General features: G+C 36.4%; 1 protein-coding gene across 3 annotated transcripts in view; it reads left to right on the top strand.

Annotated features, from left to right (window-relative positions):
• Positions 1-27117, top strand: part of BBS9 (Bardet-Biedl syndrome 9) — a 458943-nt gene that overhangs the window by 237676 nt on the left and 194150 nt on the right. For all 3 annotated transcript variants that reach the window (XM_082691753.1, XM_082691755.1, XM_082691754.1), the window contains one exon: positions 9705-9857. In XM_082691753.1, coding sequence (XP_082547879.1) covers positions 9705-9857 — 153 coding nt within the window. The remainder of the gene's footprint in view (positions 1-9704; positions 9858-27117) is intronic.

The following is a 27117-nucleotide window of genomic DNA, read 5'->3' as shown; positions in this document are numbered from 1 at the left end:
TTTTTGCATTTCTTCTGTGAAAGAGACTGTGTTAGATTGTCCTGAGTATCATGATGGGATAAAAATCTTCATTCTTTGAAGACTGATTTTATATTTGGAAATAGTCAGGAGTTATATTTGGTAAATGAACTGGACAAATGACAGTCATTATTTTAAAAATCTCATTTGTTAAAAAAAAATTCACCAGATTTTATTTATTTGCCCGTAAATAGACCCTGTAGGCAATTACAAGGGCTGGTGTGTGTGTGGGGGGGCAGATTTCAAAAGGACTTGAACATTATTCAAGGAAGCATTGGTTCTCTAGCATAACTACTTTTTAAGGAATCAGTAGGTTTTGAAAATTCAGTATATAAACAACAATGTGTGATGTGTGCGTGACAGAGTGAGTATGTCATGTCTCATGAACATTCCATATAGTTCAATCCCTTTGACATTCTAAGAACATTGACTTTAACCTATAAAGACTTCTTCTTTTGGTAGAGTATGAACATAAAGGGAAAATTTCAGTGCATACAGTCACAACATGTTGTTATCAAATTAATTGAGCTTACTTGGGTTATCTTTCATCTGTGCTAATAGTATTTTATAGGACAGTATGCTTGTGGCCAAATCATGGCACCAAAATTTACATTTGGGGAATATATTTAGGTATTTGAAGGATTAAGAACCTTTGCAGTCCTTTAGGATATATTTTTAAAAATTCCTGTGTCACTGTGCAAAACTGGGATCTAGTGGTTTATAGAGAAGACTACAAAAAGGCTATACTAATTATGTATCTGTATATATAAAACACAAAATACTAGATTCTGATGGACTATAAGTTTAACATATAGCACCCCCAACCCCTTATTTGCTGGCTAGTAAATCTCTGGAGTTTCCATATCAGGGGCATTTTCTTTCTGGGAGGGGTTTAGGGAACATGATGAACTACAGGCACTTCCTTTTGTTACACAGTTTAAAAAAGCATTATTGGGGCGCCTGGGTGGCTCGGTGGGTTAAGGCCTCTGCTTTCGGCTCGGGTCGTGATCCCGGGGTCCTGGGATCGAGCCCCACATCGGGCTCTCTGCTCAGCGGGGAGCCTGCTTCCTCTTCTCTCTCTGCCTGCCTCTCTGCCTACTTGTGATCTCTGTCTGTCAAATAAATAAATAAAATATTTAAAAAAAAAAGCATTATTATATTTCCTTTCTCTCTGGCCCCACTTACTGCTTTCTAAAAAAAGATGTGATTTTAATCTTTTGAATTAAGATAGCTTTTGGAATTCTAGTGTCCCTTAGTGTTAGCTCCATGAAGGTAGGAATTTTTGTCTGTTTTATTCATTGTTATATCTAGAGCAATGCTTGGCCCTTGGAGCAATACTTGTTAAATGTTGAAATTCTGAGACATGGAAACATTTCAATCACTGATGTTTGATTACACATTCAGTGCAGTAACCTGGCTGATGTGTCAGTATTAAAACTGTCTTCTTGATTTTTGTGTGTTTGATGAATTTAGTAAATAAAATATTATAGCTAAAAATTATATTATTAAAAGTGTATTATGATAATCAGGCTAATGTTCTTTTTAAAAAATTTAGTTATTTAAAAATATCATTTAACTTTTGGTAATGAAATCCCCCCGCCCTTCAAGAGAATATTCTTTGATTTAGTTAGTTACTTAGTGCTTCTGAAATTGGGGTTAAAAGACAGTAATAAAATTCTAAGTTTGGGGTTTATTTTTTTAATTATTTTTTTAATTTTTAATTTTATATAAACATATATTTTTATCCCCAGGGGTACAGGTCTGTGAATCACCAGGTTTACACACTTCACAGCACTCACCAAAGCACATACCCTCCCCAATGTCCATAATCCCACGCCCTTTTCCCAAACCCCCTCCCCCCAGCAACCCTCAGTTTGTTTTGTGAGATTAAGAGTCACTTATGGTTTGTCTCCCTCCCAATCCCATCTTGTTTCATTTATTCTTCTCCTACCCACTTAAGCCTCCATGTTGCATCACCACTTCCTCATATCAGGGAGATCATATGATAGTTGTCTTTCTCTACTTGACTTATTTCGCTAAGCATGATACGCTCTAGTTCCATCCATGTTGTCGCAAATGGCAAGATTTCATTTCTTTTGATGGTGGCATAGTATTCCATTGTATATATATGCCACATCTTCTTGATCCATTCATCTATTGGTGGACATCTAGGTTCTGTTTATAGTTTGGCTATTGTGTACATTGCTGCTATAAACATTCGGGTGCACGTGCCCCTTCGGAGCACCACATTTGTATCTTTAGGGTAAATACCCAGTAGTGCAATGACTGTGTCATAGTGTAGCTCTATTTTCAGCTTTTTGAGGAACCTCCACGCTGTTTTCCAGAGTGGTTGCACCAGCTTGCATTCCCACCAACAGTGAGGAGGGTTCCCCTTTCTCCACATCCTCGCCAGCATCTGTCGTTTCCTGACTTGTTAATTTTAGCCATTCTGACTGGTGTGAGGTGATATCACATTGTGTTTTTTTTTTTTTTTAAAGATTTTTTTTTTTTTTTTTTTTTTTTTTAATCTGTCAGAGATCACAAGTAGGCAGAGAGGCAAGCAGAGAGAGAGGAGGAAGCAGGCTCCCTGCAGAGCAGAGAGCCCGATGTGGGGCTCAATCCCAGGACCCTGGGATCATGACCCGAGCCGAAGGCAGAGGCTTAACCCACTGAGCCACCCAGGTGCCCCTCTCATTGTGGTTTTGATTTGTATTTCCCTCATGCCGAATGATGTGGAATGGAGCATTTTCTCATGTGTCTGTTGGCCATCTGGATGTCTTCTTTGCAGAAATGTCTGTTCCTGTCCTCTGCCCATTTCTTGATTGGATTATTTGTTCTTTGGGTGTTGAGTTTGCTGAGCCTTTTATAGATTTTTGGATACTAGCCCTTTGTCTGATATGTCATTTGCAATTATCTTCTCCCATTCTGTCAGTTGTCTTTTGGTTTTGTTAACTGTTTCCTTTGCTGTGCAAAAGCTTTTGATCTTGATGAAGTCCCAATAGTTCATTTTTGCCCTTGCTTCCCTTGCCTTTGGCGATGTTCCTAGGAAGAAGTTGCTGCGGCTTAGGTCAAAGAGCATGCTGCCTGTGTTCTCCTCAAGGATTTTGATGGATTCCTTTCTCACACTGAGGTCCTTCATCCATTTTGAGTCTAGTTTCGTGTGTGGTGTAAGGAAATGGTCCAGTTTCATTTTTCTGCATGTGGCTATCCAATTTTCCCAGCACCGTTTGTTGAAGAGGCTGTCTTTTTTCCATTGGGCATTCCTTCCTGCTTTGTTGAAGATTAGTCGACCACAGAGTTGAGGGTCTATTTCTGTGCTCTCTATTCTGTTCCATTGATCTCTGTGTCTGTTTTTGTGCCAGTACCATACTGTTTTGATGATGACAGCTTTGTAATAGAGGTTGAAGTCCAGAATTGTGAGGCCACCAACTTTGGCTTTCTTTTCTAATATTCCTTTAGCTATTCGAGGTCTTTTCTGATTCCATATAAATTTTAGGATTATTTGTTCTATTTATTTGAAAAAAATGGATGGGATTTTGATAGGGATTGCATTAAATGTGTAGATATGCTTTAGGTAGCATAGACATTTTCACAATATTTGTTCTTCCAATCCATGAGCATGGAACATTTTTCTATTTCTTTGTGTCTTCCTCAATTTCTTTTATGAGGACTTCATAGTTTTCTGAGTAAAGATTCTTTGCCTTGTTGGTTAGTTTTATTCCTCAGTATCTTATGGTTTTGGGTGCAGTTGTAAATGGGATGGACCCCTTAATTTCTCTTTATTCTGTCTTGTTGTTGGTGTAAAGAAATTCACTGATTTCTGTACATTGATTTTATATCCTCACACTTTACTGAATTCTTATACAAGTTCTAGCAGTTTTGGAGTGGAGCCTTTTGGGTTTTCCACATATAGTATCATTTCATCTGCAAAGAGTGATAGTTTGACTTCTTCTTTGCTGATTTCGATGCCTTTACTTTCTTTTTTTTGTCTGATTGTTGAGGATAAGACTTTTGGTACTATGTTCAATAGCATTGGTGATAACAGACATCCCTGCTGTGTTCCTGACCTTAGCAGAACAGGTTTCAGTTTTTCTCCATTGAGAATGATATTTGCGGTGGGTTTTTCATAAATGGCTTTGTTAATATTGAGGTATGTGTCCTCTATTCCTACACTTTGAAGAGTTTTAATCAGAAAGGGATGCTGCACTTTGTCAAATGCTTTTTCAGCATCTATTGAGAGTATCATATGGTTCTTGCTCTTTCTTTTATTTATGTATTGTATCACATTGATTGATTTGCAGATGTTGAACCAACCTTGCAGCCCTGGAATAAATCCCACTTGGTCGTCGTGAATAATCCTTTTAATGTACTGTTGAATTCTATTGGCTAGTATTTTGGTGAGAATTTTCGCATCTGTGTTCATCAAGGATATTTTTCTGTAGTTCTCTTTTTTGATGGGATTCTTGTCTGGTTTTGGGATCAAGGTGATGCTGGCCTCATAAAATGAGTTTAGAAGTTTTCCTTCCATCTCTAATTTTTGGAACAGTTTCAGGAGAATAGGAATTAGTTCTTCTTTAAATGTTTGGTAGAATTCCCCCAGGAAGCTGTCTGGCCCTGGGCTTTTCTTTGTTTGGAGATTTTTGATGACTGTTTCAATCTCCTTACTGGTTATGGGACTGTTCAGGTTATCTATTTCTTTCTGGTTCAGTTGTGGTAGTTTTGTATATCTCTAGGAATGTATCCATTTCTTCCAGATTGTTGAATTTGTTGGCGTAGTGTTGCTCATAGTATGTTCTTATAACTGTTTGTATTTCTTTGATGTTGGTTGTGATCTCTCCTCTTTCATTCATGATTTTATTTATTTGGGTCCTTTCTCTTTTCTTTTTGATAAGTCTGGCCAGGGGTTTATCAATCTTATTAATTCTTTCAAAGAACCAGCTACTAGTTTTGTTGATTTGTTCTATTGTTTTTTTGATTTCTATTTCATTGATTTCTGTTCTGATCTTTATGATTTCTCTTCTCCTGCTGGGTTTAGGCTTTCTTAGTCGTTCTTTCTCCAGCTACTTTAGGTGTAAGGTTAGGTTGTGTATTTGAGACCTTTCTTGATTCTTGAGAAAGGCTTGAATTGCTATATTTCCTCCTCTCAGGACTGCCTTTGCTGTGTCCCAAAGATTTTAAACCATTGTGTTTTCATTATCATTTTTTCCATTATTTTTTTCAATTCTTCTTTAATTTCCTGGTTGACCCATTCATTCTTTAGAAGGATGGTGTTTAGTCTCCATGTATTTGGGTTCTTTTCAAATTTCCTCTTGTGATTGAGTTCTAGCTTCAGAGCTTTGTGGTCTGAAAATATGCAGGGAATGATCCTAGTCTTTTGATACCGGTTGAGACCTGATTTATGACTCAGGATGTGATCAATTGTGGAGCTTGTTCCATGTGCACTAGAGAAGAATGTGTATTCTGTTGCTTTTGGATGGAATGTTCTGAATATATCTGTGATGTCCATCTGGTCCACTGTGTCATTTAAGGCCTTTATTTCCTTGTTGATCTTTTGCTTGGATGATCTGTCCATTTCAGTGAGGGGAGTGTTAAGTCCCCTACTATTATTGTATTATTGTTGATGTGTTTCTTTGATTTTGTTATTAATTGCTTTATATAATTGGCTGCTCCCATGTTAGGGGCATAGATGTTTAAAATTGTTAGATTTTCTTGTTGGACAGATCCTCTGAGTATGATATAATGTCCTTCCTCATCTCTTATTATAGTCTTTGGCTTGAAATCTAATTGATCTGATATAAGAATTGCCACCCCAGCTTTCTTCTGATGTCCATTAGCATGGTAAATTGTTTTCCACCCCCTCACTTTACATCTGGTGGTTCCTTCGGGTTTTAAAATGTGTTTCTTGTAGACAGCATATTGATGGATTTTGGTTTTTTATCCATTCTGATACCCTGTGTCTTTTGATTGGGGCATTTAGCCCATTTACCTTCAGGGTAACTATTGAGAGTTATGAATTTAGTGCCATTGTATTGCCTGTAATGTGACCGTTACTGTATTTTGTCTCTGTTCCTTCTCATCTACTACTCGCAGGGTCTCTCTTTGCTTAGAGGACCCCTTTCAGTATTTCCTGTAAAGTTGGTTTGGGGTTTTCAAATTCTTTTAGTTTTTGCTTGCCCTGGAATCTTTTTATCTCTCCTTCTATTTTCAATGATAGCCTAGCTGGATACAGTGTTCTTGGCCGCATGTTTTTCTCATTTAGTGCTCTGAATATATCAAGCTAGTTCTTTCTGGCCTGCCAGGTCTCTGTGGATAAGCCTGCTGCTAATCTAATGTTTTTACCCTTGTTTGTTACAGACTTTTTTTCCCGGAATGCTTTCAGTATTTTCTCTTTGTTGCTAAGACTTGTAAATTTTACTATTAGGTGATGGGGTGTGTACCTATTTTTATTGATTTTGAGGGGGGTTTTCTGCATCTCTTGGATTTTGATGCTTGTCCCTTTGCCATATTAGGGACATTCTCTACAATAATTCTCTCCAATATACCTTCTGTTCCCCTCTCTCTTTCTTCTTCTGGAATCCCAATTATTCTAAGGTTGTTTCGTCTTATGGTGTCACTTATTTCTCAAATTCTCTCTCCATGGTCCAGTATTTGTCTTTCTTTTGCTCGGCTTCTTTATTCTCAGTCATTTGGTCTTCTATTTCACTAATTCTTTCTTCTGCCTCATTTATCCTAGCAGTATGAACTTCCATTTTTGATTGCACCTCACTAATAGTTTTTTTGATTTCAACTTGGTTAGATTTTAGTTCTTTTATTTCTACAGAAAGGTCTTTTATCTCTCCGGAGAGGGTTTCTCCAATATTTTCCATGCCTTTTTTGAGCTCGGCTGGAACCTTGAGAATCGCCACTCTGAATTCTAGATCTGTCATATTACCAATGTCCATATGGTTTAGGTCCCTAGCCTTTGGTAGCTGCCTCTTGTTCTTTTTTTTTTTTTTTTTTTTTTTTTTTTTTTGTGGTGAGTTTTTCCGCCTTGTCATTTTGTCCAGATAAGAATATATGAAGGTGAAAATAAAATACTAAAAGGGTGGCAAAGACCCCAGGAAAACGTGCTTTATCCAAATCAGAAGAGACCCCAAATCATGGGACGGAGAATGGGGATAAAAAAGAAGTTCAGAAAAAAAAAAAAGTTAAAAAAAGAAAACAAATAAAGAAAAAATATCAAAAAAGAAAAAAATATATATGTGTATACACACACACACACACACACACACACATATATTAGACTGGTGACTAGAACAGGGTTACTTACTTAATTTTGGCAGTATTTTCGTCTCTTACAAGAATCTACCTCCCAAAATTTTAAAGGATGAAAAACTCATACACGGGTAGACACAATGAAGGGATGGAATAAGCCTATTAAGATGAGAAAAAAAATTTTTTTTAATTTCTAAAAAATGAGTTGATAAAGTAAGTTGGTTGGGAGAATAAAGAAAAAGAAAGTGGAGAGAATTTGCTCAGGCTGGAGACTAGTCCGGAACTAGATTTAGGGTTTATGTTGATCTATTAGGAGAAGTTGCACCCCAAATTATTTAGAAGAAAAAACCCTATATGTATACAAAAAATATAGTTATATATAATGGAGGATAAAATATGACTATAATAATGAAGGTTCAAAAAAGATTTTTTTTTGAAAGGTATTGTTAAGATAAACTACTTCAAAAAAACGTTAAAAGAGGAAAGGATAAAAGTTAAAAAAAATTTAGCAGAAGGAAAAAAAAAATATTAACTGCAAGACTAAAGAATCATGGGGAGAAAGCCATGAATTCCTTGCTTTGCTTTCTCCTCCTCTGGAATTCCACTGTTCTCCTTGGTAAGTGAACTTGGTCTTGGCTGGGTTTCTTGTTGATCTTCTGGGGGAGGAGCCTGTTGTAGTGATTCTCAAGTGTCTTTGCCCGAGGTGGAATTGCCCCGCCCCTATCAGGGGTCAGGCTAAGTAATCCACTCGGGTTTGCTTTTGGGAGCTTTTGTTCTCTGAAGGCTTTCTGTAGAGTTCTGGAGGATGGGAATAATAATGGCGGTCTCCCAGTCTCCAGCCCAGAGAAGTAGAGAGCTCAGTGCTCCACTCCTCAGTGTGCCCTTAAAGAAAATCACTCAATCACTCCCATCTCCCTGGCCCCTGGCCACGCTCCCAGCTCATCCAGCCTGTGATGGGTTCAAGGTAACCCTGGGTTGAGACCTCACTCCTCGGCTTTGTCTCTGTAGTCGGCTTCCCCATTTAATACCTGCGAGCTCTTTGACACTCAGACACCCCTGGTCCTTCTGTGATCCTGTGGAACCTGGGGCTATGCTGACCTCTGTGGCCTTCACCCCAGTTTAGCCTCTGGAACGATGTCCCTCAGTGGAGCAGACTTTTAAAAAGTCCTGATTTTGTGCTCCATTGTTCTGCCACTTGCCGGGAGCCGTTCCCTCCAGCCCCGTGGTCTATCTTCCTGTCGCTTTGGATTCACTTTTCCACTGGCCCTACCTTTCAGAAGTGATCGATTTTCTGATTCTAGAATTGTTGCTCTTCTTCTCTTTGATCTCCCATTGGATTTTTAGGTGTTCGCAATGGTTTGATAAGCCAGCTAGCTGATCTCCTGCTACCTGATGTCATCTTAGCCTGATACTTCTCTGCCATCTTGACTCCAAAAAGAGTCATTTTTTTTTTTTTAAGATTTTATTTATGTGACAGAGAGAGAGAGATCTCAAGTAGGCAGAGAGGCAGGCAAAGTGAGAGAGGGGGAAGCAGGCTCACCGCTGAGCAGAGAGCCAAATGTGGGGCTCGGTCCCAGGACCTTGGGATCATGACCTGAACCGAAGGCAAAGGCTTTAATCCACTGAGCCATCCAAGTGCCCCAGATTTCTTTTTAAAAAGTAAATGAATGGTAGCACATTATACATACTATTCTGTATTTTGTTTTTGTTTTTTTGCTTTGTTTCATTCAATGCATCTTTGGATAACATTGTATATTAGTACTTAGTAGTTCTGCAAAGTAGTCTTATTATTTAAGCTGTTCCCCTATTGATGGGTATTTTGATTATTAATAATATCTTACTATAAACAACAAAACAAATAATTCTATAATGAATATTCTTGTATGTACATTACTTTTCGTAAGCATACCTATAGGATAAATTGCTAGAAATGGGCTTGCTAGATCAAAGGCTATATTGTTTGAGAGATATTTATTTGTACTACCTTTTCTATGAATTTTGTCCCTTTTTCTATTGATTGATACTCTTTTCTTACTGATTTGTATAATTCTTTGGCCCTTTTCTTTTTGATTCTTAGGTGCTTTCTAGATATTATGGGCTTGACTTTTTGTCTCTGTGGTATTGCTACTATTTTTTGCAGTTTGCTGTCTTATCACTTTACTTATGATATATATATATATATATTTTTTTTTTAACTGTATAGAATCACTTTTTTGTTTTTTTAATTACAAATTTATCAGGGGTGTGAGCGTGTATGTGTCTGGCTTTTGGCTTTTGAGTTATGAGGGTCTCTCTCATGCCAAGATTATTTAAGAATTATAACTTTTCTAGTAATTTTATTGTGTCTAAATTTTATTCCTCCAAGTGATTTTGCTGTAAAGACTGTTTTGTTGTGCACATTTAATCTGAATTTAGGAAATTCTTTATTGTAGTTGCGGATAAATGGTGAAAAATTAGAAGAACTCTTATCTGAAAGAGCCGTACAATTTCGGGCCATTCAGCGTCGACTATTGACAAGATTCAAAGATAAAACACCTGCCCCCCTCCAACATCTGGACACCTTGCTAGATGGAACTTACAAGCAGGTAAATATGGTATCAATGATAGTTTTCCATTACTGGATATAATTTTTATCCCTTGCCCTAGAGTCATGTACTGGAATACCCAGGTAAAGTATTTCTTTCCTATGTACTGTGGAATAGGGAATGGCACATAAGGTTTAGAGTCAGAAAAACCTGGGTTGAAATGTCCAGCTTTGCCATTTTCTAATGATTAATCTTGAGTAAATTACATAAGATCCATCAGTTTCCACATTTTACCCAGATTTATTGTGAGGATTTTTCATCATTTATGTGAAGAGGCCAGCCAGCACAATCCAGGTACATAGTATGTGCTTGATAGTTGGTAGCTATTATGCTTAGTGTTATTACTAAATAATTCTTGGTGCATCTTATACTTATCACCATGATTCCCCAGTTGTCCTGCTGAGCAACTGGCTGATTCTTCTTTTCATCAATGTTTACCCTTTGCATCGCTAGGGTGATCTGACTCTCATTCTTTGAGTATTATGTCACAAAATGCTGTTCAAAATTATCATCTTTGGCTTAAAGTTTTTTAAAATTTAAATAATAATAATTTAATTTTTAAAATTTAAAATTTTATGGGTAAAAACCTCTGGAGGTCCACTATAATGAAATCAGCTTTGAATGACTACATGTCTTCTTATGCTTCTATATAATATCATTAATCTGTTTAGAATCAGTGTTGGTGGTATGAGTATTACGTTCATTTTTAATTGAAATTTTTATTGGGATAGTTATATATTCACTTGCAGTTATAACAAAAAATATAGTTAGTTGTCATGTATCCTTTACCCATTTTTCTCCAGTACTAACATTTTGCAAGCCTACAGTATATCACAGCCAGGATATTGTCATTGATAAAATTCATGGATTTTATTTCAGTATTTCATAATTTTGCTTATGCTAGTTTGTGGGTTTGTGTATTTTAAGTTCTATAAAATTTTAGCATATGTGTAGGTTCATGTACCCACCACTATACTTAAGATACTAAAAGCTCCAAAATCACAAAACTCGCTCATGTAGCCTTATATTGCCACCTCTTAAGCCCACTGCCCTCCTCTGCTGTAGTATGTTGATTTTGAATGGACAAATCAAAAATTTTTTTTCAGTTATCTTCTCTAGAGGAAAGAAGAATAGCTAACCATGTGGATCTCAATAAATGTATTGATGATACAGTTGATTTTTGAAATATTCATGGCTATGCGAAAATTAGAAGCAATCTGGGGGACAGTCTGTAGACACAGTAGGGTATTAGAACACAGGGCTTGGAATAAATAAAATCTTAAAAAAAAAAAAAGAACACAGGGCTTGGAGTCCAAAGACCTCGGTTCTCTCATTTATTAGTAGCTTTTGGCAGTTCCCTGACACTTTTCAGAGCTTCAGTTTCTTTCCATAAAATGGGATAGATACTATGTTGTTACAAAGACTCTATTTGCTAATATATGTGAAAATGATTGGTAAATTGTTTTGCAAATCTAGATGGCCAGTTTCTTTTGTGCTGGAGCAATTATGCCTCTCAAATTGGTGTGGGTTAATGACACTCTTTCTCTTCCACACTTCTTTCCTCTCTTAAGTACACTTTTTGTTTTGGTTTGTTTTTCACTTTCTTTCTTTTCTTCTTCTTCTCTTCTTCCTTCATGTCCCTTTGCTGACTTAATCTATTTCATTCTTAGGACTTATCTGCTGTGCGTGGGGCTAAAGATTCACTGACTCTTGCCTTTAATGATACTGTATATTTTTTGTGGACACAAAGGCAGAGGGGTGTTTAAAGGAATTTGATAGGGATGGTTTTTTTTTTTTTTTTTAGATTTTATTTATTTGATAGAGAGAAATCACAAGTAGACGGAGAGGCAGACAGAGAGAGAGAGGGGAAGCAGGCTCCCTGCTGAGCAGAGAGCCCGATGCGGGACTCGACCCCAGGACCCTGAGATCATGACCTGAGCTGAAGGCAGCGACTTAACCCACTGAGCCACCCAGGTGCCCCTGATAGGGATGTTTGATGTAATGCTTTCCATATTTTCTGTATAGCAAGACTTCTTTTGTCTTTTATATGTTTGAAGTGTTGGGGGTTTTTCTTTCTTGGGCTTTTTTATTTTTGCTTAGCCTCAATGTTGGGTTTTTACATGATTTGTAATATTACAGAAAAGATGATCAAAACCATGGGTTTTAGCTTGAATCCATATTTTTAAGTTAGATTAAATTTTCGATTAAAGGAGAATGAATAAGCTTTTGAAAGATACAAATACTATAAGGAATTTGACTTACTTTTAATGTAATTTACTATTCACTTTTATTATATACCCAAATTATAGTTAGATATTATTTTCTATTTTAACTCTATTTAGTTAATTTTTTAAAAAAAATATTATTTATTTATTTGACAGACAGAGATCACAAGGTGGTGCAGAAAGAAGGGGGGGAAGCAGGCTCCCCACTGAGCAGAGACCCCCCCATGTGGGGCTAGATTCCAGGACCCTGGGATCATGACTTGAGCTGAAGGCAGAGGCTTTAACCCACTGAGCCACCCAGGTGCCCCTCTTTAGTTAATTTTTTAATGGCATAGTTAATACATGAATATAATTCCCAAAGAAAATGATATAATTATATACAGTGCTAAATTCTCTATCATGACCCTTGACCATCTCCTCAAAAATGTAATACCTTTATGTTTTTGTGTCTTTCCAGACCTTTTTTTTCCCTTTGCATTAAAAGTTAAGTATTGTTTGTGAGGCTAAAATAATCCATAAGTAGTATTATACTATATGTATTGGTATACTTTTTTCTTTTTCTTCTATCAGTACGTACTGAAGCTCTTGCTATAACTATGTATAGATCTACCTCTCTGTGTGTTATGTAGTATATAGATATTCTGTAATATGGACAAACTACGGGTTATTAAAGAATAGATCTTAATAGTAGTTTCAGTGTTGAGTCTAACAGTGAGAAAAATCACTTTTGGATGGCTCTACTGTGACCAAACAGGCATATGACATACTTCATTATCACTTTCTTTCTCTACCTAGTATAAATTTTTCTTATCTTTAGATTTTACCTTGGTAGGAGGCATGATTTAACTGGCAGATCAGCCAAACGCATGAAATAATGAGCCATGCTTAAGTGTGATCTTACTTTCCATGGCATGACTGTCAATAGATTTTTAAAGTGTTTTCCTAATATAGCAGTTTTAAATTGGATCTGTTACCTGTGTAAAATCTTTGTTTTCTCATGTGTAGGGAGCATTTCATTAAAAAAAAATTTTTTTTTATTAGTCCTTCTGTGAATATTAGTGCCACTTTAGTTCAATCAGGAACAGAAGAGAAAGACTCTGAGCTGTCTAGTGAAAGATTTACATTTTATTGCATTTATCTGGAGAATGTTACATTGTTAACATTTAATGAACAGTAATAATTGGCTTAATGTGAAAATAGAAGCAGAAACTAGTGTAAAACTAGTTTTACACTCTAAAACTAGTGTGTAAACTCTGAAGACAGGAACTTTTTTGTTTTTTCCTTATGTACTTGTACAGCTATATTCTTAGGATGATACTTCTTGCCACATTATAATTGCTTAATAAACATTTGCTCTATGAGTGAATTCTTTATTGCCACTAATATAATTTATCGACACTATGTTTTTTATAAGGGCAACACTACAAAGAATAGATTGGTAGATAATTCTTTGACTTCAGGCTCATGAATTATTGGGAAAGTTTATTTTAAATCCCCAAAAGCCACTAAAGGAAACTCTCTTCTGTTTTCCTAAATAGTTGGGGGACTCAGGTAAACTGTCATAGCTAGGAAAGTTTTATAGCTGCAGATTCTTACAGATTCTTGACTAAGAAAATCTTTTCTGTTCTTTTTTCATGAGTATGTGTATGCCAAAGTAAATTTGAAGTAATATCTGTTCAAATACCTCTGTGCAGGTAGAACATTGTTAAGGTTGTTCTGAGTGACCCCAAAATTTTTTTTTTTTCCCAATATTAATATATGTCCAGAAGCATGAAAAGTTTAATTCTTTTTTTTTTAAGGTATTTTTTTTTAAGATTTTATTTATTTGTCAGAGAGAGAGCGAGCGAGAGCGAGCACAGGCAGACAGAGTTAGAGGGAGAAGCAGGCTCCCTGAGGAGCAAGGAGCCCGATGTGGGACTCTATCCCAGGACGCAGGGATCACGACCTGAGCCGAAGGCAGCTACTCAACCAACTGAGCCACCCAGGCGTCCCAAGTTTAATTCTTTTAATTTCTTTAATTTCTTTAAATTTCTTACTTACATAATTGTTGAATTCTTCCTCTTGGGAGGCAATTTCTTTCATGTCTTTGGAGAAGCTAGTAGGATATAGAAATGTACAACTGGAGGAAGTTTGGGGTCTTATGGGCATTAGGTGTTCTAAGAACTGCTGTAGATCCTAATAGAGTTCTTAGGACAAACTGAAAGTGAAGACCAAGGTTATTCATATACAAAGTATTGCTAACTTGGCTGTAATGTGAAGCAGTTTGCATAGTATACGCATTCATGTAAATTGTCAGTTTATCAGGTACACAAGTAGGTAAAGCCAGGGCAAGCAGTATACGATCTGTGCCCTTGGTGTTAAGAGAAACTGCAGGTACCACTAGCTTACATAGTGAGCCTATGAAGGAGGCCTCTCATCTTTGAATGACTTAGGGTTTAGGTACTTTTGATTCTGGTCCACAAGAACCTATTAGAGAAAGCCACTGCTTCTAAGGTTGCAGTAAGACATCCAGCATTGTTTCCTTTAAATACATGTTAATAAGGGCTCTAGGGTTTAAAGTGGCATATCTGATGTGTCCTAGTACAGTGGTTAAGAACTCTATGTTTAGAGTTAGCTTGCTTTTGTTCTAGTCTTGCCTCTGTGACCTTGGGCAAGTTACTTAGACAAACAGAAAACAAAACCCATCCTAAGCATTAGTTTTCCCACCTGTAGAATGCTTCCTTTTTCATGGGGTTGTTTTGAGGACTGAAATCTATAAACACATAAATTCCTTAGACTAGTGCATGGTACAGAATGAACTCTCAACAAATGTTAACTACAACTCTGGGGAGACTTAAATTTTTTTGACTAATAAAGTCATGTTATCTCAAAATGGCACTATTCATTCTTCAGACAGAAGAGGTCATAACAATACATTGGACATATAATAATACATACAGAGTTTCTGAAACTCTGCTATCTGGCAACCTCAAATCTAGACCTCAGCCAAGAATGAGGAAGAGCCTGGATCCGCAGGGACGTCCCCACACTCCTTTGTGTGTTGTTTGGTTCCAGAGAGGATACCAAAAGGGAAGGCACATCAGGATCATGAGGTCAAGTGGCTGTCCTTCCTGAATCCCTGTTTGTTTCATCTGGATGTATCCTTAGAAGAAAAACAACAACAAAAAATTTTACACACACATGAACACACACATGTATATGTATGTGTGTGTACTTACACATAAATACTGCTTTGCAGAAATGTTGTACCCAATTATAGTTTCTCAAGCAGTATATGAAATGTCTGCTTTCTATGTATTATTGTTTTGATCTTTACAATTTTGAACTGAAAAGAAAATGTGATTGTTGTTTTATCTTTCTTTGCTTAGTAGTGACATTTAATATTTTTAAAATGTTAATTAGCCATCTATATTTGTTTTGTAGTGATTTATGTTTGTATGTTTTCTGTTCTGTCTGGTAGTTCAGCTTTTTCTTGTTATTTTGTGCATATTAAGAGTGGTAATCTTTTATCATACTTTTGTCATACATAAAAATACATATATAAGAAATGTAATCTCTCTTCATGTCTCAGAAAAGTTTTACCAATTTTTCCTTTGCTTTTTATCTTTACTTATCATGTTTTCTTGACATGTGAAGTTTAAAAAGTACTTATATAGTAAAACCTATCCATCTTTTTCCTTTCAGTTTCTCTGCCTAGGAAAGCCTTTCCCATTCCAAGAGTATATGGATATCAACATGTAATTTATTCTAGCATTTTTTATGCTATCATTCTTTATATATACTTTTAAAATCCATCTGGAATATATTATGCAATTTAGTGGGAATCTAATCTCCCTGCCAAAAATGGTGAGCGACTTGTCACAGCCCCTGCTTATTACATAATCCATTTTTCTCCTGCTGAGCTAACATACTACCTGTATCATTTAAGGATTTTACTATTAGAGCAAACTACCCCAAACCTTAGTGACTTAAAACAGCAGTAATTCATTGTTGTTCATTTGGGCTGTTCTGTTGATCTGGGCCATGCTTGGTTGATCTCCACTGGGCTCACTCATGTGTCCCTGGTTAGCTGGTGGCTCAGCTGGAGACTGGATGGCCTGGGAAGTACTTACTCACATATTTGGCAGTTGGCTTACAGTTAGATGGGATCATTGTGCCACATGTCTCTCCTGGCCTAGCAGGCTGGCCTGGTTTTATTCATATGGTGGCTACAGGTCCCAAATTTTATTGTCATTACAATATTATTTATTCATAATCACTTTTGGTCTATGAACTCTGGAGGTGATTTATCTTATAATTAATTAGTTTTGTCAAGAGTTATTAAAAGCAAACAGAGCATCTGTACTGTTTTCAGGTTAGTGAGACTGCCTGAATACTACTCACCTGTGCACTTAGTTATGGTTGGTTGTTTTGGGGATGGAATCTGTCATTCAGTCTCCCTGTAGGGTTCCATATTAGCTCTGTCCATGGTGGGCTTCATGGACGTGAGACCTGCGCAGTCACACAGAACTCTGTGTTTGATTTAAAGCCCTGTGGTTGCCATCTTGTAATTTTTCATACTTTTGAACAAGAGGCCCTTTATTTTCCTTTTGCTCTGAGCCCCTCTAATAATGTAGATGATCCTGGTCCTGTTAGGATACTACTTAATTTCTGGTGAGTAGACTAGGAAGATGGGGAGTTCAAATACAGAACAGAGTTCAAGAACAGAATGGCATTATGACTCCTACCACAAAGCCACCAGTAAGTTCCCTAGAGTTGGAAAAAAAGAGATGCAGTACAGATCAGTGAGAGCAACTCAGGTGGCTGCTAAAGGGTTTCTTTCTGGGAAAGGCATCTTGGTTAGCTGATCATGAGCGGTAAGTCTTATCTCATTTAGGAATACCATTCTGAGACAATTAGTTGTCTCAAGGTGTGTTGTGGATATTAGTCTCATTTTAGACTTCCAACAGGTGGGTCACTAGCTCCAAGATGTGCCATCAGCAATTATGAGTTCTGGTGCACAAGGGGGTCAGCCAACCACATTTCTCCCATTTTCAACTGCAAGTTATTTCCTATATCCTGTATTTTTTATTGTCTAGGAAGCCCATAATACACATTTCCAAATTAGCATTTTACTCTTACTGGCAGGCCTTTCCTATATAGTATCTACGTTCTATCATATTCCATTGAAGGTGCCAGGTACACCTGCCTGAGGTCAGCCTATGGCTGAAGCAAGAAGAGGGGACTGGGGCTATCACTCAAGGAAAAGCATCTTGTGATACTTACATCCTCCAGTGAGTGAGGATTTTCCAGTTGCCCACCACAATTTCAATAATTTAGTCTAGAATTTGGGGAAAAAAAAGTCTTACTTTTTGAAAGACCTTTCACCTTTATTTATGGCTTTAAAGGTATAATGTTGAAAGAAAGTAACCAGGTCAAGAATTTCTTTTTGTCAGTGGTTAGAAACCTAGATTTCCTCATTTGTACAGTTGGAATACTGCCTTGTCAATCTGTATATATTTTTGGAGGATCTAAGAAAGGAAGTAAGAGAAGAGAAAGGTAATTCATGTTTATTGAGCATCCGTTGAGTCTGAGGTAAATTTCATGTATTATTTCAGTTAATAATCACAATCATCTTGTGAAGATGGCATTATTGTTCCCAGTAATGGATTCCAAGTTATGGATGAAGAGCTTAAGACTCTGAGCAGGGTTAAGCAACTTGCTCAATGTTACACAGATATTAAGCCATCTATTCCAAAGTCCATGCTTTAGTATGTCATGTAGCATATTTAATTATTTCCATGTAAGATGTAGACATCCTAGGTTTTCTTTAGTGAAACTATAGGCAGGTTGAAGAAAAAGGAGATTCATGGAAACTATTTGTACATATTCATGTTATATATATGTATATATTCATGATCATCCAATATTCATTAGTTAGTACACCTATCAGAAAGATAGCAAAATCTGGAGAGTTCCCCTAAGTATGTATTATGTCTGAAACTTGAGTATCAGAGGAAGAGGTAACTTTGTTAATTTGCTCACTTATACTAAAGTTCAGGTTCTTTGCTATCACATTCCAATACTTATTGCATTTGGCAGAAAATCTTTGGAAAATAAGTTCTCTTTTGTGTTATAAAAATTTTATGTACATTTGTTAGTCAAAGCAGGACTGATTGGCTGAATTGAAATTGGGGACATTTAGACTTACCCTACAGTTTGGCTTATGTTTTGATGCTTTTATGTGTACTGAATTCCCCCCCCCCCGCCTCCACTTGAACACTAACCCTCTGTTGAAAGAGAGGGAAAATGTTTACTAATCTAAAAGTTTGTGTCAGATGACATATGTGTGATATAATGACTGATAGTCATTAGTGTTCTAGAAAGGCACTTGGCTGATTTTTCTCTTCTGCAAAACAGAGGTTGTTATTAGGCATAATTTTAAACAGAGATCCTGTGGTTTGGAGTTTGCTATTTGTTACTTTTTCTGTACTTAAAACTTCCTTCCACTTTGTTTATTTGTATGGTATTGATGTATAAAAATCATTTTAAGTCATGTAGAAGTCTAAGAGCTTTTTGGTCCATGACTTTTTAAATGAGCATGATTTTGGCTGATAACACAAAGGAATATGTGATGAAACATTCAAGCCTACTTTTCTTCTTGCCACTGGCAAGTAAAAAACAGTATGCTGATAGATTGAGAAGGAGGTAGCAGGGATTTGGTGATGTTGCTGCATTTGTTTTTCTTCTAACTACTTAAGAGCTAAGAAGGAATTCTTTCTCCTTTGATGGAGATAGAAAAAAACATAGGAAAGAGGGCACAGAAATTTGCAGCCGTATGTTTGGGGATGAATGGAAATGGTAAGTTAAAAAATGGAGTTTATATGTTTTTACCCCATAATTCTACTCTTGGTTATTTATCTAATAAAATAGTTCACAAAGGAAAAAAATACATCCATTGCATTGGCCATTTATAACATTAATCACTAAAAACCAGCTTTCCATGGTTAGAAAATGATTAGGTTTATTGTAGTGCTACCATTTGATATGATCTCATTTCATATCATTATTTCATTTCATCACTTAAAGAACTAGAATAATATAAACATTTCAACTAATTGAAAATAGCAGTAGATGTGGTAAGTTTCAAATAATGAAATAGATATATCTGCAGTAGGTGAGTGTGCAAAGATGTGGAAGGAATATAAAAAATTGAAAATGGTGCACATTTGTTTTAGATGACTTTAAATTATTTTTTTTAAGATTTTTATTTATTTATTTGACAGAGAGAGAAATCACAAATAGGCAGAGAGAGAGGGGGGGAAGCAGGCTCCCCACTGAGCAGAGAGCCCAATGTGGGATTGTGACCTGAGCCGAAGGCAGAGGCTTAACCCACTGAGCCATCCAGGCACCCCTAGATGACTTTAAATTCTTAAGCAATTTCCTTTAATATTGTAATAATCACAATTTGATAAGCATGAAAATAATTTTTCACAATATGTAAATATACTTAATACCTTTGAACTATATACTTTAAAAGAATAATAAATGTTATGTTCTGTGTATTATACAATTTTTTTTAAAGATTTTATTTATTTATTTGAGAGAGAGACAGTGAGAGAGAACATGAGCGAAGAAAAGGTCAGAGGGAGAAGCAGACTCCCCATGGAGCTGGGAGCCCTATGTGGGACTTGATCCTGGGACTCCAGGATCATGACCTGAGCCAAAGGCAGTTGTCCAGCCAACTGAGCCACCCAGGTGCCCTATTATACAATTTTTAAAAATAATTTAAAAAAATGTGATCACCAACTCTTGGTCTTCACTGGTATTTTCTCTTTCCCCTATATACCCTATAAACTCATTTCTTTATTCCCTGAATGTTTAGAACTTTGGATTATTGTACCATATATGAGTTAGTTTATTCCTGTCCACTCAAAAGGGAGCAATTAGATAACTGAATGGTATGTTTGAATTAATATATAAATAAGGATGAGAGTTGTCTTATTCTGTCTCACTCTTACCTCTCTAGTCCCTCAGCAAAACTAGAGGAATATAGTAAGCTTTTCTAAAATTATGTAAATTTTTCTTCCACTAGGTCAGAGTGCAATCTAGAATGTAATCTCCAAGTGTGTTTGTTATAAGTGTATCACTGATATATTCAGTAAATGCGTATGGCTATGAGGTCTGCTCCAACAGAAATATACTTCAAGCCACAAATATGAACCATATATGTAATCTTTTTTTTTTTTTAAAGATTTTTATTTATTTATTTGACAGAGAGAGGTTACAAGTAGGCAGAGAGGCAGGCAGAGAGAGAGAGGAGGAAGCAGGCTCCCTGCTGAGCAGAGAGCCCGATGCGGGACTCGATCCCAGGACTCTGGGATCATGACCTGAGCCGAAGGCAGCGGCTTAACCCACTGAGCCACCCAGGCGCCCCCATATATGTAATCTTAAGTTTTTTAGTAGCCATGTTAAAAAAAAAACCAAAGTGAAATTAATCTTGATAATGTGTTTTATTTAACTCTATGTATGTAAAACATCATTTCAACATGTAATCAAATGCAAATTATCAAGATATTTTGTATTGTTTTCATGGTAAATCTTCAGTACATTGTTTAATTTACATTTACAGCACTTTTCAAGCTGAATAGCCATGTGTGGCTAGTTGCAGCCTCAGCAGACATGATAGTTCTAGCCACAGATAATTGTGAACTCATAGTTTTATATTGTTTCTTGTGATTTTTTTTTGTTTTTTTCTTTCCTCTAATCCATTTATTTATTTATTGTTATTTATTTAACATGTTTTTTTAAAGATTTATTTATTTATTTTTGATTTAGGAGAGAGGGAGAGAGAGAATCTCAAGTAGACTTCCTGCTGGGAGGGGGGCATGACTTCAGGCTACATCTCTGATCCTGATCAGGCTAGATCATGACCAAGTGGAAACCAAGAGTTAGATGCTTACCCGACTGAGACACCCATGGCCCCTATTTTTAATTTTTTAAATATTTATTTATTTGAGAGAGAGAGAGAGAGAGACAGATCGTGCGAGCGGGGAGAAGGGCAGAGGGAAAGAATCTCAGACTCCCCACTGAGTGTGGGGCCCTATGTTGCGCTCCAGGTCCAGAACCTGAGGTCAGGGCCTGGGGTGAAACCAAGAGAGCTGCACAATGGCTCAACCAGCTGCCCCTCCTTAATCCTTTTAAATTCTAGCTCATAACACTATCCTTGATGCAATGATTTTCACTCACTGGTTCTGAAATAGCAGGCAGTAGGAAGCACTCTTACGTGTTTAGGGGACTACCAGGAACCTTTGCTCACATAAACCATGCCTTCAGGTATTACAAAAAAAACCCACAAAAGCAAAAAAAAAAAAAAAAAAAAAAAAAAAATCAAATTTTGTGTCAACAGACTTAGGTCCTAGTTCTAGCTCTTTATGTTTCTTTGACTACGGGTATGTCACTTGGCTTCTTCGCTTTTATTTTTGGAATCCTTGGAACCTGTCTGAGCAGCATCCAGCATGATGCTTATATGCATAATGGTTAAGGCAATGGACTTAGAATCTTAAATTTCTATCAATTTAGAATTTCAGAAACAAAATGGGCCTTTAGGGTCATTTAATGCCAGCCTGGAATGTGTTTTTAGCTGGTCGGTATTTGTTTGGTGGATGCTAATGATAGTGATCTAAGTAACAGGGGTTTTTGCAGCTGAGTTAGTTTTCAAACAAGATATACAAGTGCAGAGTAGTATCATGACACTGGAGTTATGCTTCCCTGGATTTACATATGTAGCACTAATTGATGTTAATGGGGATTGTACAGAAATCAAGAGGAAAACAGAACTATTCATATATAAAAATTTTTTACTTTTAATATCCATCTGGTATGCTTTACTTTTCTGGAGCATATGTGTTTTTTAATATAAACTGAATGCATACTTCTTTATCGGCATCTTCTTTAGCTGGTATTTGGTTTTTCTGCCTGCTAATATTAGTGTGAACCCCTACTTAGATTATAAACTCAGTATTAGGGTTTTGTTTTGGTGAATTTTTCAGATTCAGAAATTTGATCATCTGATATAAAGTATTCTAAACCAAGTAATCAGAGGTACCCTCTTCTGCTAAAATTTCTATTTGTTTGATCTTTTAAAATAATCAGTTCTTTGAGATACACTCAGAAACAAGATGTTTCTAATATTACAGTAAAACTATTAATGAATCCATTATAAGGAAATGAAAATCTTATCTTTTTGTATCAGTGATGAGAGAAAAAATATATAAGTGGCCTCTAATTACCTGTAATTCTATGAGTTTTCTTTCATTTATGTTATCTATCTTCCTGTTTCATCCTATCTAGCACAATTATTCCTTTTGTATTAGTTTTCTGTAAATGGAGTTCTGAAAATGGTTTGATTTGTGAATTAACAATGATCCCCATCCTCCTGACCCTCCTCTTTACCCTCCTTCCCTTCCTCCACTTTCTTTCTCTCAGTTAAGGAAAACAAAGCCAGAGAGATTATTTTATGATATTACTTAACAAAAACAAAAGATGTATGATCTTTATAGGATTATCTATAAACAGCTAAGTAATTATATCAATTCTGATATGTTTCCCTGTATATTAACATTCACAGGGCTAATAGTGCCCTGAGTGTTGTTTGAAAGTATGAAATGGAACCAAAGATAAATTGAGGTGATATATTTTTAAAACAATATTTTGTGAGACTCAACTGTATATTCAGAAACAAGGTAATAATAGGTAAAAGTGATTTAATCTAATTAAAAGAAATGAACATTGGACTTCATTTTTATTTTTTATTTTTATCATGTTTCAAAAAAGCTTTATTTCATATAGAGGAGAAGAGTTCAGTCCTTCTTGGCTGCTGCTTTCCTCATGGCTGTCAGGACATTGTTCAGCTCCTCTCTCTTCCTCTTGGCATAGATGTGTGTCCCCGCTTTTTTCTTGAGGGACTTAGGGTGCACTTGTCTTTGGAGACCTTGGGCCAGCCCCATGGTGCACTGCTTTTATATGGTGAAGCTGCATACCTCTCAGATCATGTTCCACAAGATCTTGGTGCTTGGTGAGGCACCAGCCGCTGCTTGCTCACGTTCTGAATCACATTGTGGCCCTTGTTGAGGCCCACAGCCATAGTGTAGTGCAGTTATGGCTGCTGCTCCTCCATGGCTCCCAAGGCAAATGGAACATAGGACTTTAAATGGGTTTAGCTATATTGTCACTGTACTTGGGAATCATTAGTAGACTGTTGTATAGTAAAATCAGTAGATACTTAGCTTCACTGTTTTCCGTGAGGGACCACTAAGTTTCCTTTTATATGATTTCTAAATCTCTTATAGCAGGATATTGGATTTTAGGAAAATCCAACCACCCTTCCCCCCCAAATATTGGTTCTTTGCCTCCCTTTATTCCCATCTAGGACAGGCTTCTAGCCAGCACTTAATTTGCATGTTCACTTGATTTCTCAGTTGGAATGATGGTCTCAAAGTCTGTATTCTTGGAGATGTTTTTCCTGTGGAAGTGATAGATTTTCATGGGCCATCTCTCTGTCTTTTACCCCACCTTTGTGAGTCAAGGCAAAAGTATGTAAGAGGATCAGCTCTTGCTAGTAGGGGACATGGACTCAAGGAAGTCCGTAGTTCCTGGTCTTTATGATCTAATGTTCCACTTCTTATCTGACACATTAGATGAGACTAATCTTCTGGGGGCGCCTGGGTGGCTCAGTGGGTTAAAGCCTCTGCCTTTGGCTCAGTTCATGATCCCAGGGTCCTGGGATCAAGCCCTGCATCTGGCTCTCTGCTCAGTGGGGAGTCTGCTTCCTCCTCTCTCTCTCTGCCTGACTTTCTGCCTACTTGTGATCTCTCTATCAAATAAATAAATAAAATCTTAAAAAAAAAGAGACTAATCTTCTAAATGTAATTATTTGTATTTGTACTATCCCATTCTGAGACCTGCAGGGATCTCCTTTGTCTATCTGGTTCAGACTTCTCTTTCTGGTATTCAAAGATCTCTGAAGAATGGGACCCAACTCTTCCTAATATTAACTCCCACTTGTGTAAAACACACATGCCAGTCAAGTTAGCCTATTCTCTTAAAAACAAACAAACAAACAAATTTTATTGGTGTATAATTTGGATTATGCAGAATTCATTCATTGGAAATGTACTATTTAATGAATTTTAGTGTATTTATTAAGTTGTGCAAACATCACTATAATAACAGTTTTAGAACATTACCATTACTCTCTATAATAACAGTTTTAGAACATTACCATTACTCTCAAAAGCTCCCTTGTGCCCATTTACATTTAATCCCCTCTTCTATCCCTAACACCAAGAAACTACTAATCTACTTTTTGTCTAAGCTGGCTTTTTCTGGATATATAATGTAGTTAGAATTGTATAAGAAGAATCCTTTGGGTCTGAGTTCTATTACCAACATAACGTTATTGACGTTCATCCATATTGTAGAATGTGTCAGCAGTTCCTTTTCATTGCTGAATAGTATTCCATGTATGAGTACAGTACATTTTGTTTTATCAGTTGATATGTGGATTGTTTTCGGTTTTGACCAATAAATGAATAACGCTGCTGTGAACATTTATTGCATGTCTTTATGTGGAAATACGTTTTTTTGGGGGGGATTATTATTTGTATTATTGGGAGTAGAATTGCAGGGTTATATGATAAATTTTTGTTTAACTTTATGGCATACTTTTTCCTCAGTTTTATATCATTTTATATTCCATCAGCCATGTATGAGGGTTTCTTCCTTTTCTTCAAGATCAGTCCTTCATTGATCCTTTTGATTTTCCACTAGTTTCTGGAATAATAACTTATTTATTATTTATTCTGATTATATTTTTGATCTCTCCCCTTTCTGTTCTTTCCCTATAGCCTATAAACATGCTGAAGCTTATTCTGTCATAGACCTGTCTCCTGCAAGGTTTTTTTGTATTTCTCTTCTATATGTAATCCATTCTTTTCTCCCTCTGCACACTTGTCTCATCAGAAACTGTCTACTTTTATTGTTTTTATTCTCTCATCTTCCATTTCATTTATCTGTCCTCTTTTTTATTGTGTAAAAAAAACCCCTACATATGAACTCTGTTAACAAATTTTAAGCATACAATATAGTTTTGTTCACAGCATGCACATTGTTATGTAGTATATCTCTAGAACTTTCTCATTTTGCATATCTGAAACTCTTTACCCACTGCATGGGACCTCCTCTTTCCACCCCACCCTGCTTCTACTCTTGGCAACTACCAAGATGTCTCATTTAAGTGGAACCATGCAGTACTTGTTCTTCTGTGATTGGTTATTTCACTTAGCATAACATTTTCAAAGTTCATCCATGTTGTTACAAATGGAAGAATTTCCTTCTTTTTTATGGCTGAATAATAGTACATTGTATATACATATATCACATTTTTAAATTCTGTTTATCTGTTAACAGACACTTAGATCATTTTCATATCTTGGCTACTGTGAATAATGCTGCAATGAAAATGAGAGTGCAGATATCTCTTTGAAATGGTGATTTCTGTTGTTTTGAATAAATACTCAGAAGTGGGACTGATGGATCATATTGTAGTCTTAAATCTTTTGAGGAACCTCCATACTGTTTTCCATAATGGCTGTACCATTTTTCATCCATTGAATAGTGTGCAGGTGTTCCAATTTCTCTACATCCTTGCCAACATTTTTTCTTTTTGATAATGACCCTCATAATAGATGTTTATTATCAGGTTGTAGGAGTTCCCTATATATTTGGTATAATATGTGAGTATTTTTTTCCATTCCACAGGTTGCCTTTCACTCTGTTGATTATTTTCTTTGCTGTGCAGATTTTTAATTTGTTGTAGTTCCACTTGTCTATTTTTGCTTTTGTTACCTATGCTATTTGTGTCATATCCAGGAATTCATAGCCATGTCCAATGTTATGAGAGGGAATACATTGACTCTGTGTATAGCTTTAGGTAGTATGGACATTTTAATAATATTAAGTCTTCCAGTCCATGAACTGGAAGAAAGAACATGGGATGTCTTTCCAATTATTTGTGTCTTTAATTCTCCATCCACTTTTAATATGGTTTTGCCTCTTCTGCTGTTGCCTCTGAACTTTTAATTGCCAAATCCATTTTTGGTTATAATATTACACAGTCTTTCTACCATTTTTTAAAAGATTTATTTATTTTAGAGGGAGAGAGAGAGCATGTGAGTGGGGGGGGAGGGGACAGAGGTAGAGCAAAAGAGAGAATCCCCAGCAGACTCCCTGCTGAGTGTGGAATCCCACCCAGGACTTGATCTCAAGACGCTGAGATCATGATCTGAGCTGAAATCAATAATCAGGTACTCAACTGAGTGAGCCACCCAGGTACCACTCTACCATGTTTAACTTTGTCATCCTATCTTACTTTTTTGGAAGTGTCCCAAGCTATCTTAATGTATAGCCATTCTTACAACTGTGTTTTCATTGCTGTCTTCATAGGCTACTCTTCCTTCTACCTTTAAACGTTGATGTGTACCATCTAACCTGCTGCTGTTCTCGCTTAATGTGCTCTATCCAGATGATTTCCATATGATTCATATATTCACATATGGGATATTGTGGTATTTACTTATGTTTACAATCTTATGTTTGGCACTGTGAGGGGATGGGTGATAAAACTTAACCAGAGATAGTCTCTACCTATTTCTGTATTCAATGAATATATATTTCAACTAGGATATCACACCTCATCATACAAAAAAAATGTTCATAACCCATTTAATTGATTGGACATACCACTAATGGGTCATGACTCATTGGGAAACATTGAGGATAGAGCAGAAAACAGGTCAGAGGACTAAGCCTGGTGATTCTCCACATATAAAGCCCATTGAGTGTCCCTCATCCCTGTGGTGAATGGTCTAGACAAAAATACCATTTAAAATTCTTTTGCCTACCTTAAAATAATATATAATCTGACTTCTTTCTTTCTGTTATATTTTGGGGTACAATTTTCTGTTTCTTTCTTTTCCTGATTTGTAATAGCCATG

The sequence above is a fragment of the Mustela nivalis genome, assembly GCF_964662115.1.
Source record: "Mustela nivalis genome assembly, chromosome: 12".
In the NCBI taxonomy this organism is placed as follows: Eukaryota; Metazoa; Chordata; class Mammalia; order Carnivora; family Mustelidae; genus Mustela; species Mustela nivalis.
Note: the sequence above shows the minus strand (reverse complement) of the source record. Positions and strands in the feature narration are given on the sequence as shown.